This window comes from Mustela putorius, unplaced genomic scaffold (assembly GCF_011764305.1).
Source record: "Mustela putorius furo isolate JIRA1106 unplaced genomic scaffold, ASM1176430v1.1 tig00000997_pilon_pilon_pilon, whole genome shotgun sequence".
Taxonomy (NCBI): domain Eukaryota; kingdom Metazoa; phylum Chordata; class Mammalia; order Carnivora; family Mustelidae; genus Mustela; species Mustela putorius.
In genome coordinates this window covers 1,100,833-1,115,087 of record NW_025421527.1, presented here as the reverse complement: position 1 = coordinate 1,115,087, position 14,255 = coordinate 1,100,833, and the positions used below count along the sequence as shown (strand labels likewise).

The window sequence follows — 14,255 nt, the reverse complement described above, 5'->3', positions numbered from 1 at the left end:
CGCCAGGGGGCGCGCGGGAGGCACTTCCGCCCGTTCTCCTTCCCGCAGTCCGCGGCGGGGCAAGATGGCGGCGCTGAGGGCTCTGCGCAGCCTCCGGGGCGTCGCGGCCCAGGCGCTGCGGCCCGGAGCCGGGGGCCGGCTGCCGCTGCAGCCCAGCAGGTGAGACTCCCGGCGGCCCTCGACGCGTAGCCCCCGACGCCAGGATTTCTGGGGTCCGGCGCCTCCGCGGGCCTTGTGACCCCCCCTAGGAAAGAATGACCCAGGCCTGTGACCCCTCGCCCACGCCTGCTGTCCGGGGCTCCAGCATGCAGTGGCGTCCGCTCCGGCCGAGGGAGGGAAGAGGGGTGAAATCAGCTGGCGGGGGGGGGGGTCCTGCTCCCGAACGTTAGTGATAGTGTCACCTTGCCCTTGTGCCCTGCTGCTCCCGAATGTCGTCATGAGTGGCGTGTAGCTGGTGAAGTCTCCTTAAACGAGAAGAGGGAAGCACTCCTGGAGTTCGAGGAGGAACACAAACACAGATACCTTCCCCACGTGCCCCCCCCCCCCAACGCTGGTCCCCAGAACGACACTCAGGTCTCACCCGGGCTGAGCCAAGGAGTCATGCCCCTCCCCCCGCCCCTGGACCGGCACCGCACACCTCTTCGTCTTGGGTTGCCCTTGAATACACACCTTGCTTGCATTCATAATGCCCCCGGTGGAAATAAGAATGCGCTGAGAAGTTGAAGGAGCTGGGACCCCCAGCCTTGCATGCGTGGGGGTGATGGGTGTAGGGATCCCAATAAGTTGTTAGTAGGAATGGAGATTCTGGAGTTCCAGCTTGTTCTGCTAAAGCTACACTGTGTGCCAGTGACTTGGCATTGGGGCATCCGGGGGACCCTTCCCTGGGTCCACCAGAGAGTGAACGGGAACACAGAAACCAACCACCGTTGAGGCCCTGTGTCTAGGATCTGTCTTTAACTCCACAGAGGTGCTCGGCAGTGGCAGCCAGATGTGGAGTGGGCAGAGCAGTTTGGGGGAGCTGTCATGTACCCCACCAAAGAAACCGCCCACTGGAAGCCTCCACCTTGGAATGGTGAGTTCCCAGAGCCCCTGCCCCGACTCCCACCCAGCCTTGCCCTAAGCTGATTTCTGAGTGCTCTTGAACTCGATGGCAAGGCCAGTTTGGGCCCTCGTCCTTTTTGCTTCTTCCACCAGCACTTCAACACACAGTAACACCGATAATAGGGCAGGTGTTTGTCAGTAGAGAAGGAAAAGAAGAACGTTCCAGGAGAAAAAGAGTAGGTCCTCGTCAGCTTTTGGAGGTCCCTACCAGACTGATATTTTTAGCTTCAGCTTTTTCCAGAGGTTCAGTATATTTCCGTCTTCCTTTGGTAGAAAACGTGTTTTTTTCCCAGTGGTACCCAAATGCAATCTTCCAGACTACGAAGTATTTTTCCCCATCAAAAGTAGTTCTTCCTTGTGACTTTTTGATTTTGATCAGTGGTACCCACGTTTTCCTTAATTTCTCAGGAATGAAACATTTTATTTAGTTACCTTTGGCTCTTTTTTTCTCTCTTGTCCTCCTTAAGTCCAAGAAGTCACCAAACCATGCAGATTCTTTTATAATGTTCCACATCGGACCATCTTGTCCTTTCTTGGTCAGATCTGTTTTGTACTTAGTTAGTTACTCAGGCGTCTCCTCACTGGGTTCCTGCCCCTGATCTGGTCCCCCGCCAGCTTTGCAGCACAGTGTAATCACCCCCATCTTCCCCAAACACCATTTTACCATGGCCTTCATTCTCTTGCTCAGAAACCTTCAGAAGAGTTTCCATTACTTTTCAAAAATCTAATAGTAACAGTGGCCGGGTGTTTAACCACGTATCAGGCGTTTGATAGGCATTATTTCACCTAGTTCTCTCAACAACTCCGTGAGAGTGAGACTAGTGTTATGCTACTCTTGAGAAAATCGTGGTGCAGGGAGATCAAAACTTGATCAAGAACACATACATGGCGGGACGCCTGGGTGGCTCAGTTGGTTAAGCGGCTGCCTTCGGCTCAGGTCATGATCCCAGCGTCCTGGGATCGAGTCCCACATCGGGCTCCTTGCTCCGCAGGGAGCCTGCTTCTCCCTCTGACTCTGCCTGTGCTCGCTCTCGCTCGCTCTCTCTCTGACAAATAAATAAAGAAAATCTTTAAAAAAAAAAAAAAAAAGAACACATACATGGCTTTGTACTTGGGTCCGTCTGACTCCACTTCACTCCCTGGTGAAGAATTTTGGTTGAAAAGTTAAACTCTGGTATCAGTTCGCTGCTCTCCCGTTTACCGGCGAATGAAGTGCCTGTTTCGTAGCATCACTGTAAGGGTTAAATGGGATCATAACCATCAGAACCAGTCAGTGTAGTGACCGGCCCATGGGAAGTCTGCTGTACGTGTGGTTATTGATACCGATAATTGAAACACTAGCCGCTCCTGTCTGCCCACACTCATCTTCTGCTGCTTGGCACAGAAGGAGTTCCGCAGAGATGTCCCTGTTCCCCAGGTTTGACCTTTGTTGATTGCATAGCGTGGGAAGGCTCTCCTGTCTACCTGTTGAGTCATTCCCAGGCCCTGTTTTTAAAGAACCTCCTCTCATCCCGCCTCCAAGTCTTCACAGCGTTCCTCTCTTCCTTTAAATTCTTGACAGCTGAGCCACTTATTTGGTAACTTGTACATTTGGCCTCTGTTGCCCGTTCCTCCCACGGACTTATTTCCCAATTCAACTGTATGCTTTTTGAGGGTAGACGTTGCCATTCGGTAGTAGTCAGAATTAAGTGCACATTTCCTGATTGGTTGGGCATTCATCAGATAGATTTGGAGTGGATCGTTAGGGTTAAGAATGTGGACTGTGGAGCTGAACACGTTGAGATCAGTCCTGACTCGGCCACTTGCCTGCTCTCTGAGAAGTCATTTATTCTCTCTGGCTTCAGTTTCACCAATAAAATGAGGATAATAATAGTACCTACTACTCGTGTGGTTGTTAGGGGAATTAAGTTAATTAAAATCAGTGAAGGGCTTAGAGTAGTGCTTGGGACATAGTAAGGACTATATGAATGTTATTAGTACTGTCATCTTTATTTTCTTTTAAAGACTTATTTATTTGCATGCGTGCACACGTGTGTGGGGGACGGGCAGAGGAAGAAAGAGAATTTTTTTTTTTTTTAAAGATTTTATTTACTTATCGGACAGACAGAGATCACAAGTAGACAGGCAGGCAGGCAGAGAGAGAGGAAACAGGCTCCCTGCTGAGCAGAGAGCCTGACGTGAGGCTCGATCCCAGGACCTTGGGATCATGACCCGAGCCGAAGGCAGAGGCTTTAACCCACTGAGCCACCCAGGCACCCCGAGAGAGAGAATCCTTACACAGACTCTGCAGAGTGCAGGCCCAACTCAGGGCTTGATCCCAGGACCCTGAGATCATGACCTGAGCCAAAAGCAAGAGTTAGCTGCTTGGGGCGCCTGGGTGGCTCAGTGGGTTAAAGCCTCTGCCTTTGGCTCAGGCTCCTGGGATCAAGCCCCGCATGGGGTTCTTTACTCAGCAGGGAACCTGCTCCCCCCTCTCTTTCTTCCTGCCTCTCTGACTACTTGTGATCTGTCAAATAAATAAATAAAATCTTTAAAAAAAAAAGAGTTAGCTGCTTAACCAACTGGGGTACCCAGGGGCCCCAGTATTACCGTATTTAAAAAGGTATCTGGGAGACACGGAAAGAGGAAGGTTCATGCGTGGTCCCTCTTGTCAGGAAATTTAGATCTTCCTCCCCTTTTTCCTGCTGTCTCTTGGGGGCTCTCTAGGGAATTACCATTTGGCTCTGAACTCTTTCCCACTTCTCAGATGTGGACCCTCCAAAGGACACAATGGTGACAAACCTGACCCTGAACTTTGGGCCGCAGCACCCAGCCGCCCACGGAGTCCTGCGGCTCGTGATGGAGCTGAGCGGGGAGATGGTGCGGAAGTGCGACCCCCACATCGGCCTGCTGCACCGAGGCACCGAGAAGCTCATTGAATACAAGACCTATCTGCAGGTGTGGGGGTGCGCGGGGGCCTGCTGACGGGCCCCGGGGATGCCTGGCGCTTTGCCAGTTCGTTGCCCCCAAAGCCCCAGGGGCGGAGGGCGTTGAGGACATGAGGACGGTCTTGGTTGGGAGATGGGGATGTGCCAGGGGCGTGTGACCGCAGTTCATCAGTCCATCCAGATGTTGTTTTTGTTTTTTTTTTTTAAGATTTTATTTATTTATTTGACAGAGATCACAAGTAGGCAGAGAGGCAGGCAGAGAGAGAGGAGGAAGCAGGCTCCCTGCTGAGCAGAGAGCCCGATGCGGGACTCGATCCCAGGACCCTGAGATCATGACCCGAGCCGAAGGCAGCGGCTCAACCCACCGAGCCACCCAGGCGCCCATCCAGATGTAGTTTACCCAGCAGGAGTGTTTGGCTGCTGGAACCCCCGCAGCTTTGCTCCAGATGGCTTTTGGCTGGCCCCTTTACCCTTTCTCTGGTGCCTCAGTTTCCCTGCTCTTACATCGAGCTAGTACGTTAAAGCCGGTGTCCCCAGGGACAGAGGAAGCGGCAAGAGACGTCAGCTCCTTAGGAGTAACAGCCGATTCTTGTATCTTCCGGCCGTCCCTGGTCTGTTTTCCAAACACTCCGTGAGTCACAGTGACCGGGAGGGAGTTTGTGGCAGCGTGCCGTTTTGAGGAGAGCTCTGTGACCCGAGTGGTGAGGGTCAGATGGGAAGGAATTGGAGCAGGGACAGGCATCTGAAGTTTTTTCTTACTGTCACGAAGAAAGGTCTTGCTCACAGAGGGTGACGAGGGTAGGGTAGACGCGGCTGACGCGGACGTGATGGCCGCAGAGAGTCCAGGCAGGACTGGTGTCTGGTCCCGGAGTATGGAGCCGCAGGCTGCGGCGTTAACCCATGTCACAGTGACATCAGGGCAAGAACTGGCTGTCCCAAAGACGGGAGACCCAGCCCCGCCTCCTTCCTGGAAGCTGAAGCCTGTTGGGCAGGCGGCTTGAGTAGCTTTCTTGGCATTCTGAGAAAGCACCATTTTCTCCCTGACCAGAAGCCAATGCAGCCCTTCTCGGGGCTCTGTCTTCCGTCAGTCCCTCGCTCCCGCCCGGTTACTGCTCAGACTGGTCACCTCTCTCCCTCACTGCCTCACAGGGGCCGTCTCGTGTGAGACGGACGCGGCCGAGGTGCTCCGGAGCAGCTCCCGCCGGCCCGCAAGGGCGGGTGTGGGGATTTGTGACAGCCGTGATCACAAGTTGTAAATTATGTGAGCTCACTATTTAATAAATTCTGTCAAGGGCCGAGGTAGGAAGTCCTCAGAGCTTATCCCTTTCTTACTTCCATTTGCTGTGCTCTGCGGTGCTGTCACTGGGTCCGCTTCGCAGAAGTACCGTCCGGTGCCGTGTTCAGTTCGCGGCTGAAAGCGGGCCCCGCCGCGTGGATCTTCCCCGTGGAAACCGGCACACGCGGCACATCACGGTTCCCTCCCGCCCCTTCAGAGAGCTCGTTTGTAAACACTCCCCGCGTGTACAGCTGGCCGGAGCATGCTGCCTGCTTCGCTCCGGGGCCTGGAAGGCCTTAGGCAGCACGGACTCCGGAGCCAGCGGACAGCAGTGCGCTCGCAGGCTGCTGGGGGCTCCTGGCCCCACACGGGTGACCCCGGTTCTTGCCTCTTCCCAGGCCCTTCCGTACTTTGACCGGCTGGACTACGTGTCCATGATGTGCAACGAGCAGGCCTACTCACTGGCCGTGGAGAAGCTGCTCAACATCCAGCCTCCGCCCCGGGCGCAGTGGATCCGAGGTAAAGCCGCAGCCCTGCCCGTGGCCCTCCCCGGCCATTGCCTGGCTTGGGAGCATCAACCCCAAGCTTAGTACGCAGACCCCAGACGCTGCGCACAACCACCATGTCGGTGTCGTTCCTCGGCTCCTATATCCTTCTCTCCTTGTGGTCCCTCCCTGTGCGCAGTGCTGTTTGGAGAAATCACGCGGCTTTTGAACCACATTATGGCTGTGACAACCCATGCTCTGGACATTGGGGCCATGACCCCTTTCTTCTGGATGTTTGAAGAGAGGGAGAAGGTAAGAGAAGGAGAGGATAGGCATGGGGGTACAAGAAATGGAGAAGGTTCTTGAAGGAGACAAGATTAAAAGGAGAGAGAACATAGAATAGTGAGAGGAAGGAGGTCTTCTTAACTTGGGTTGTGTTCTTTCTTTCTTTTTTTTTTTTAAGCAGGCTCCTAGCTGAGCAGAGAGCCTTATTCCGGGCTCGATCCCAGTACCCTGGGACCATGACCTGAGCTGAAGGCAGAGGCCTTAACCCACTGAGCCACCCAGGCACCCCTCTTTTTTATTTTTATTTTTTTAAGATTTTTATTTATTGGAGCTCCTGGGCAGCTCAGTAGGTTAAGCCTCTACCTTTGACTCAGGTTATGGTCCCAGGCTCCTGGGATTGAGCCCCGCGTCGGGCTCTCTGCTCAGTGGGGAGCCTGCTTTCCCCTCTTTCTCCGTCTGCCTCTCTGTCTACTTGTGATCTCTCTCTCTGTCAAATTAATAAAATCGGTTTTTTTGGTTTTTTTTTAAGATTTTGTTTATTTATTTGACAGAGAGTGAGATCACAAGTAGGTAGAGAGGCAGGCAGAGGCAGAGGGGGAGGCAGGCTCAATGCTGAGCAGAGAGCCCAATGCGGGGCTTGTTCCAGGACCATGAGACCGTGACCCGAGCCAAAGGCAGAAGCTTAACCTACTGAGCCACTCGGGCACTCCTAAATAAATAAAATCTTAAAAAAAAAGATTTTATTTGTTTGTCAGAGAGCACAAGTAGGGGAAGCGACAGGCAGAGGAAGCGGAGCTTAATCCCTGAACCCTGAGATCATGACCTGAGCTGAAGGCAGATGTGCAATTGACTGAGCCACCCAGGGGCCCCAAACTGGGGTTCTGTTCTTAAGGAACCCAGTGTTGTGAGGGCTTGGGTGGGCACCAGAAGGCAGGGGGCAGGGGGGTGGACCAGCACATTGTTGGACTTGGGGCCCAGGACTTTGTCACTAATTCCCAGTGTGTCCTATCAAGATGTTTGAATTCTACGAGCGTGTGTCTGGGGCCCGGATGCATGCCGCCTACGTCCGCCCAGGAGGCGTGCACCAGGTGAGCCTGAGCCCCTGCCTTCCCTAACCTCCAGCCAGCGCCTATATCCCCTGTGGCCACTGGAGGGCAGCGCGGGCCGATGGAACCGCTGACCCTGTCCGTTGGGCGCGCAGAGGCCGAGTCCCGCTCACTACTCTTCTCCATTTGGCTCTTAGGACCTACCCCTTGGGCTTCTGGATGACATTTATGAGTTTTCTAAGAATTTCTCTCTTCGGGTTGATGAGTTGGAAGAGGTAAGATAGGAGCCAGGAGCTGGAGGGGAAAATCCCTCTTTTCCCCTCAAGAAAGGTTCATGGGGTTTTAGTCCTGGTTGTAAAGACGCCAGCGACCTCTGACGGGTTTGAGGGCGAGCGTTCATGTCCGGTTTCCCCGACCAACAGATGCTGACGAACAACAGGATCTGGCGGAATCGGACAGTGGACATTGGGGTTGTGACTGCCGAAGATGCGCTTAATTATGGGTTTAGGTGAGAGGAATGTGACTTCTGCGCTTGGGGGGCTCCAGCCTGATACCTTGGTTTGGGGAAGGTGTGGCGCCGTCCGTGCCTTGCTCTGAGCCCAAACCCGGCGCCTGGAGGGAAAGGGGAGACTGAGGAAGAGAGAGCGCCTCCTTTCCTGGTTCGAGGAAAGGGACCCTTGTTCCCGTGTCGTTCTCCAGTGGAGTGATGCTCCGCGGCTCGGGCATCCAGTGGGACCTGCGGAAGACCCAGCCCTACGATGTTTATGACCAGGTGGACTTCGATGTCCCTATTGGCTCTCGAGGGGACTGCTATGATAGGTAAGGCCAGATCTTCTCCGCTTGTCTTCCAGCTGTTTTCTCCTGTATGGCTTTTTTCTTGGCTACTTTCTGTATTCCTGAATTTTCCAAAAGCTATTGGAGCTGTTGTGTCAAGCTAGGTGATTTTCTAAAGCCATCTTTTACCCTCACTTAGCCTCATCTTTTAGATGGAACTAGTCTGGGCTGCATTTTTGTAGCTGAGAAAGCTAAGGCCTAGATGTTCGAGATCAGCCTGGGGTCTTCCTGTTCGTGGTGGTTGAGACCAGAGTCCTCCCGACCCCGTGCTCTTTCTACTAAGCTCTAAGCTTCACATTCCATTCCTGAATAAGATTGGCTTCTGTTTTCTTTCTTTGTTTTTGTTTTTTTTTTTTTTAAGATTTTATTTATTTATTTGACAGAGATCACAAGTAGGCAGAGAGGCAGGCAGAGAGAGAGGGGAAGCAGGCTCCCCACTGAGCAGAGAGCCCCATGCGGGGCTCGATCCCAGGACCCTGAGACCATGACCTGAGCTGAAGGCAGAGGTTTAACTCACCGAGCCACCCAGGTGTCCCTTCTGTTTTCTTTTTGAGTCGATTTGACTCTCCCCCATTCTAGAGTGCAAGAAGTGTCTAAGAGGGGAGGACCGCGGGACATGGGCCGAGAAGATCGGGAGGGCACTTGGGGCAGGAGCCACACCAGAGCCTGAAGACGAGAGGTTTTACCTGGGTGGCCAAGCCGGGCAGAGATGCGGCCCTAGGAGGAAAGAGGGAGGGAGCAAGTCAGCCAGTGCTCTGCGCCGGGGAAGGGGCACCTTGCCTCCTTCTCTGCCTCACGGCGGCTCCGACAGCCCCTCTCCTGCTCCGACCCCTTCAGGTACCTGTGTCGGGTGGAGGAGATGCGCCAGTCCCTTCGCATCATCTCGCAGTGTCTGAACAAGATGCCTCCCGGGGAGATCAAGGTCGATGACGCCAAAGTTTCTCCGCCTAAGCGAGCAGAGATGAAGGTTGGCTCGGGGGCTGAGAGGAGGGAGAGGGGCCCGCAGCGAGGGGGCAGTGTCCTCGGTTACACCCCGCTTCTCGGTTTTCCTTTTTGAAAGAATTCACTGCGGGAGTCTTCGCCTCTGGAGCTACCTCCGTTCACGGCAGGGTTTTAGTCTCCCGCGGGGGGGGGGGGGGGGGGCGGATTTCCCGCGCTGCGGGAGGGGCTGGGAGACACCGGGATCTGGCTCACTGCTGCTCGCTTCCCCTCGCTTCCCCTCTTCCCAGACTTCCATGGAGTCACTGATCCATCACTTCAAGCTGTACACGGAGGGCTACCAAGTCCCCCCGGGGGCCACGTACACTGCCATCGAGGCTCCTAAGGTGAGGAGAGCTGGGGACGGAACGGGCAGCCGGGGCTCTGGGGGCTGGAGACAGGTGAGCCGTCGTCGGCGAGAGGGAGGACCTGCGGGAGAAGAGAGAGGCTTTGTTGGCAGAGAAAAGTCTTCCTGTTAACGGAGGCAGCCGACCTTCTTCTCGGACAGGGAGAGTTTGGGGTGTACCTCGTGTCCGATGGCAGCAGCCGCCCTTACCGGTGCAAGATCAAGGCTCCAGGTTTTGCCCACCTGGTAAGAACCAACCCCAGGGGTTCTCTCTCCACTAAATGAATCAGTCATTAGGGACCTCGGGTGGGATTCTGATGACCTTCTGCTCATCGCACCGGACCCTGTCCCTATCCCTCCAGGCCGGTTTGGACAAGATGTCGAAGGGACACATGTTGGCGGATGTTGTTGCCATCATAGGTACGAGGCCTGTTGTGCGGCCGAGAGGCTGCAGATGAGGGGGTTGGGGGCTCTAACGGGGGCAGAGACTGAACACTTCTGGTCAGAGACAGTGGGCACAGACTCAGATCCTCGGTCTGCCGGGCACAGGAGTGAGTTCTGGATTTTTGGTGATACCACTTTTTTTTCTCCTCCTGCTGATCTCTTAGGTACCCAAGATATTGTGTTTGGAGAAGTGGATCGGTGAGCCGGGGAACAGCGTCCGGGACCCCTGCCTGTCTGCTTCCTCCTCGGAGCCCAGCCGTCCCTGGAAAGGGGCTCTGTGCGTGTGTGTGTGCGTGTGTGTGTGCGCGTGCGCGTGTGTGCGCACACCTGCAGACACTCAGCCGTCAGGCTTTCTGTGCATGTACTAGAAAAGGAGGAATTAGAATAAAGTAGCCGCCTTCTGGCCCCTCTGCCCAAACCTCTGATGTGTCTTTCTCGGGATCTTCCCGTCTTTCGCTTTGTTGGAGAAGTTGAGAACGTGCGTTAACCTACAGCTCTCTGTGAGTCTCCTCCGTTCTTGCCAGCTTTTCCTGTTCATCTCCACCCCCTTGTCTGACTCTTGGCCTTCCCACTTCTCCATTCCCCATTTCCTCTTTTCCCCACAGTTCCCCCCGCCCAGATTCGGCCGCCTCCACAAACTGGTAAATGTCTCCCATCAAGACGGGGGCACAGTTCCATGCGGCCGGGGAAAGGCTCTGGTGGGGTCTCAGGGACATTGAAGGGACAGTTCTTCCAGATGTGCCGGACATGGGGTGTCGGCCAGTTTAGATGGCCTTTCTTAGGCAGGGGTGTTCCCCGCCCCCCGCCCCAGCAACCCTTTCCCTGGTGCCTGGGCCTTGGTCACCCAAGGACTGCGGCAGGAGAGCCCAGATCTAACTCCCTTAGTTGGCCCTTCCGGGAGCCGCCCGGGCTCTGGTGCAGGAAGGGGAAGGGGCCAAAGCTGGGGGAAGGCGGGGCAGGAAGGGGGGGAACTCTGTGGTCAGGGAGCCGCTGAGCACAGCTGCGCAGTGCCAGAGCGTCCGATCGCCGGCTCGCGGCCCTTCAGCCCCCGCCCAAGATGGTCCCCGCAGTGGTCTTGCTCCTGCTCCTCCTGGTTGAACAAGCAGGTGAGAGTGTGGGCTGTGGGCCCACGAGCTGGGCCTAGGGTGAGAGCCGAGGGCTTGCGTCTGAGGGCCGAGGCAGGGGAAGACGGGAAAAGGCTGGCAGGTGGGCGCCGGGCTCAGACGGACCCTGAGACCTTGAGGATGGTCCCCTCTGGTCCCTGTCAGGGCACAAGAGTCCTAGTTCCCTGCTTTCACGTCTCCTCACTTTTTCAGGGTTGATCACGGGGAAGGCTTCAGTTGGGCAGGGGAGGTATGACATGAAAAGCCAGCCTGGGGAGAAGCTTCTTTTCCCATGATCAGCGTTTCCTGTGTGGTGCCTTTGGGCTGGCCCGCTGGGAGCTGATCTCAGGCTGGGCGACGAATTCATAAAGGCCCCCTAGGAAAGCGGGAGCCTGTTGTGTCCAGCTTGGCAGTGAGGCAAGGATGGTCAAAGTGGACCTGGTACCTGCTTCCAGGGGCCGCCACCAGCCCAGGCCACTCTGCCAACAGCTGCTGTGAGGGCCGGGGAGGCAGCTTGCAGTGCCCTGTTCTAGAGGCCTGAGCGCCAGCCAAGAAATGGAGGCAGAGGGACGCCTGGGTGGCTCAGTTGGTTAGGCGGCTGCCTTCGGCTCAGGTCATGGTCCCAGCGTCCTGGGATCGAGTCCCACATCGGGCTCCTTGCTCAGCAGGGAGCCTGCCTTGCTCAGCGGGGAGCCTGCTTCTCCCTCTGCCTCTAGCCTGCCACTCTGTCTGCCTGTGCTTGTGCTCTGTATCTCTCTCTCTCTCTGACAAATAAAAAAAAAAAAAAAAAAAAAAAGAAATGGAGGCAGACCCGGGCAGGTCTCAGAGGCTCTGAGGCTCCAGGCACTCGGTTTCTACACTGTCGCTTCTGGCTGCCTGGGGCCTGGCTGTGTGTTTGCATTTTGACGGGGGTTGCAGCTGGGGGCTGGGGAGATGGGGGGTTCGTGAACGTCCAGGGAGGTGGGAAATGGGAAGAGACTGGCGGGGGAGTCCGGCAGCCCAGCTGTGAGGTGGAGGGCAGGACTGGCAGGACTGGAGGTGCCAGCCTGCTGCCACCAGGGGAGGAGAAGAGCGGGGGCACCGAGGCAGAAAGGTCCGGACAGAAGCGCCAAAAGCAGAAAACCTGGTTTTGAGCTCCGGCTCTGTCCCTTAGCCTTCTGGCCCTAAAGGAATTACTTAGCTTTTCCGAGCCTGCCGTTCATCCTTGGTAAAATGGCGATAATGATGTTTCCCCCCCACCGACCCGCACCCGGTAGTTTTTCGATTTATGCAATATTGTGGGAAAGAGCGTCGGGCCACGTGCCGGTGAGCCCTTCAGAAAGGGACTCAGGGCAGACTGCAGCTGGGGCTCACACCCTATTTGATTTTTTAAGTTGCATAAAACTTCCTCTCTGTCCCAGAGTGAGTGAGTAACAGGGCAGAGTGCCTGGGGCTGGGATCGGGCTTGTGGTCATCCCCCTCCCCCGACACCCCGGGGCCCGGGCAGAGCCTCTCCCCCAGCCCTGCGCTGCCATCAGGATCGGGCAGAGGCTCTCCCCCAGCCCTGCGCTGCCATCAGGATCGGGCAGAGTCTCTCCCCCAGCCGTGCGCCGTCCGGCCGCCGGGATCCGTGAGGCCCAGGGAAGCAGACCCCTGTCCATTTCTGCGCCCACTCTAGCGGGCCAGAGATGCGGACGGAGGCTCAGAGATGACCGATAACCGGGTCCTTGCCTCCCCCCTCCTCGGTTCACATCCTTCCTGTCCAGCCCTCAGCCACAGGTCACAGGACCTAGCAGAGACACTCCTGTGGTTTCTTCAGTGAAATTTGTCGCTGCCTGTCCTTCACCCTACCCCTCTGGGCTGAGGTTTTGGTCTTCGCAGAGTGAACTCAAATGAGTCCCTTGAGGGCTGTGAAGTGCTCACTGGGGCCTGAGGAGCCGACAGGGTGGAAAGCAGAGGCCTGGGGGCCCCGGGCGGGGGCGGGGAGGGCTGAGGGGGGCTCCCTCCTCAGCTCTCAGCGCCTGTAGGTTCCATCGCAGCAGGCAGAACACCCCACACTTCCTGTCCCAGCCCTGCCCCAGGGTGAGAGAGAAGGGGGAAAGCCCAGAAAAATAGGATCCAGAGAGGAAGACCCAGTGTGTCTCCTGGGAGTTTCCCCGCCAGGCCCGGTCCCACCTGCCGGTTCGGTCCTCCGAGCGCTGGAACCTCCCCGATGCCCCTGACCCTGAGGGCACCCTCTGTCCCCTCAGCCGCCCTGGGAGAGCCTCAGCTCTGCTATATCCTGGATGCCATCCTGTTTTTGTACGGTATCGTCCTCACCCTTCTCTACTGCCGACTTAAGGTAAGGCCGGGGGACGGGGCCGGCTTGGCTTTGAGGAGAGGGAATAACTGGGGATCCCCGTGAAGTTGGGGGGGGGATGGGGCTGGGCCTCTACCTTCGCCCTTACCGATGACCTCTCTCCCCTGCTCCAGATCCAGGTGCGGAAGGCAGCCACAGCCAGCCACGAGGTATGGCCCCTTCCACGCCTGGGTGTCACTGCTACAGACTCCCACTGTCCAAGGTCGCCCCCCCTCCCCCTGCGCACCCTGCCACCTAGCCAAGCCCCAAGTAAAATACTCAGCAGGTGATGAGGGAGCGCGGAGAGTGACCCTGAGTATGCGGTGTGTATGCGCATTTGTAGTCCTACGGGCAAATGGGCATTCATGCCCCAGAGTCCTCACATGAGCGCCCTCTGGCCCCAGTGTCTGGCCAGTCCCAGCCACATACCTCGCTGGGTGGGGAAGAAGAGGCCGAGGGACCCTGAAGGAGGCATGCGTGTCTAATGCCTTGTCCCTTTTGCTTCTGCAGAAATCCGACGGCATTTACACGGTGAGTGAACCTGCCTTCCCCCACCCCAGTCTGGGGAAGTCAACAGGAGAGAGTGGGTTTTCGTGTGATCTTTGAAAGACATAGGGTCTATAGGGGGCCCGACAGGGGGCCCGACAGGGGGCCTGCAGGGTGCACAAGCCCTGACCATCCTCTGACCTTCACCTCCAGGGCCTGAGCACCCGGAACCAGGAGATGTACGAGACCCTGAAGCATGAGAAACCATCCCAGTAACTTGAGAATAGATGTCCCTGGCCACGTCCTTCCCCTCCTCGCTCTCTTCCTAACCCCCATGGTTGACATGACATACGTCCCCCGTTAGTGCCCGCCGACCTTACCTCTGAAATGATGCTACGTCCCCCATTATTGGACACCGGTGGGTCTTGCTCCCCACCAGACTTCTGCTCAGACGCTAACCATGAACGTGTATATTCTGATCTCACTGCCGTTCCCCACCCCTCTCCTGTCTCCCACTCAACAGTGGAAAGAGAGAGAGCATCACCAATAAAGCCGTCAGAACCTGGACTCTATTCGTCTATTTATCGTATCTTTATCACATCGTATCTTTATTCAGCCTCTACGAGG

At 56.3% G+C, this 14,255-nt stretch overlaps 2 protein-coding genes across 2 annotated transcripts; both read left to right on the top strand.

The window, feature by feature from the left end:
• The first annotated feature begins 3 nt into the window (after positions 1-3).
• On the top strand, positions 4-10,140 carry NDUFS2 (NADH:ubiquinone oxidoreductase core subunit S2). The gene is made up of 14 exons (XM_045086565.1): positions 4-159; positions 966-1,072; positions 3,848-4,038; positions 5,703-5,823; positions 5,989-6,101; positions 7,088-7,162; positions 7,318-7,395; positions 7,543-7,628; positions 7,820-7,939; positions 8,792-8,921; positions 9,184-9,279; positions 9,441-9,524; positions 9,641-9,698; positions 9,887-10,140. The coding sequence occupies exons 1-14, from the start codon at positions 65-67 to the stop codon at positions 9,922-9,924; spliced, it is 1,392 nt and encodes a 463-aa protein (XP_044942500.1). The 5' UTR covers positions 4-64; the 3' UTR covers positions 9,925-10,140.
• Positions 10,141-10,684: 544 nt separating this feature from the next.
• FCER1G (Fc epsilon receptor Ig) lies at positions 10,685-14,195 on the top strand. Its single transcript, XM_004775925.3, has 5 exons — positions 10,685-10,828; positions 13,054-13,145; positions 13,277-13,312; positions 13,653-13,673; positions 13,842-14,195. Exons 1-5 carry the CDS (start codon positions 10,780-10,782, stop codon positions 13,902-13,904), a joined length of 261 nt encoding a protein of 86 aa, XP_004775982.1. The 5' UTR covers positions 10,685-10,779; the 3' UTR covers positions 13,905-14,195.
• The last annotated feature ends 60 nt before the right edge of the window (positions 14,196-14,255 follow it).

Excerpts from the sequence above, each read along its gene's own strand:
- NDUFS2 (XM_045086565.1), top strand. The coding sequence starts at position 65 with ATGGCGGCGCTGAGGGCTCTGCGCAGCCTCCGGGGCGTCGCGGCCCAG. Across the intron at positions 160-965 it reads CTGCCGCTGCAGCCCAGCAG|AGGTGCTCGGCAGTGGCAGC; the intron begins GTGAGACTCCCG and ends TTAACTCCACAG. Across the intron at positions 9,525-9,640 it reads CTCCAGGTTTTGCCCACCTG|GCCGGTTTGGACAAGATGTC; the intron begins GTAAGAACCAAC and ends CTATCCCTCCAG.
- FCER1G (XM_004775925.3), top strand. The coding sequence starts at position 10,780 with ATGGTCCCCGCAGTGGTCTTGCTCCTGCTCCTCCTGGTTGAACAAGCA. Across the intron at positions 10,829-13,053 it reads CCTCCTGGTTGAACAAGCAG|CCGCCCTGGGAGAGCCTCAG; the intron begins GTGAGAGTGTGG and ends CTGTCCCCTCAG. Across the intron at positions 13,313-13,652 it reads CAGCCACAGCCAGCCACGAG|AAATCCGACGGCATTTACAC; the intron begins GTATGGCCCCTT and ends TTGCTTCTGCAG.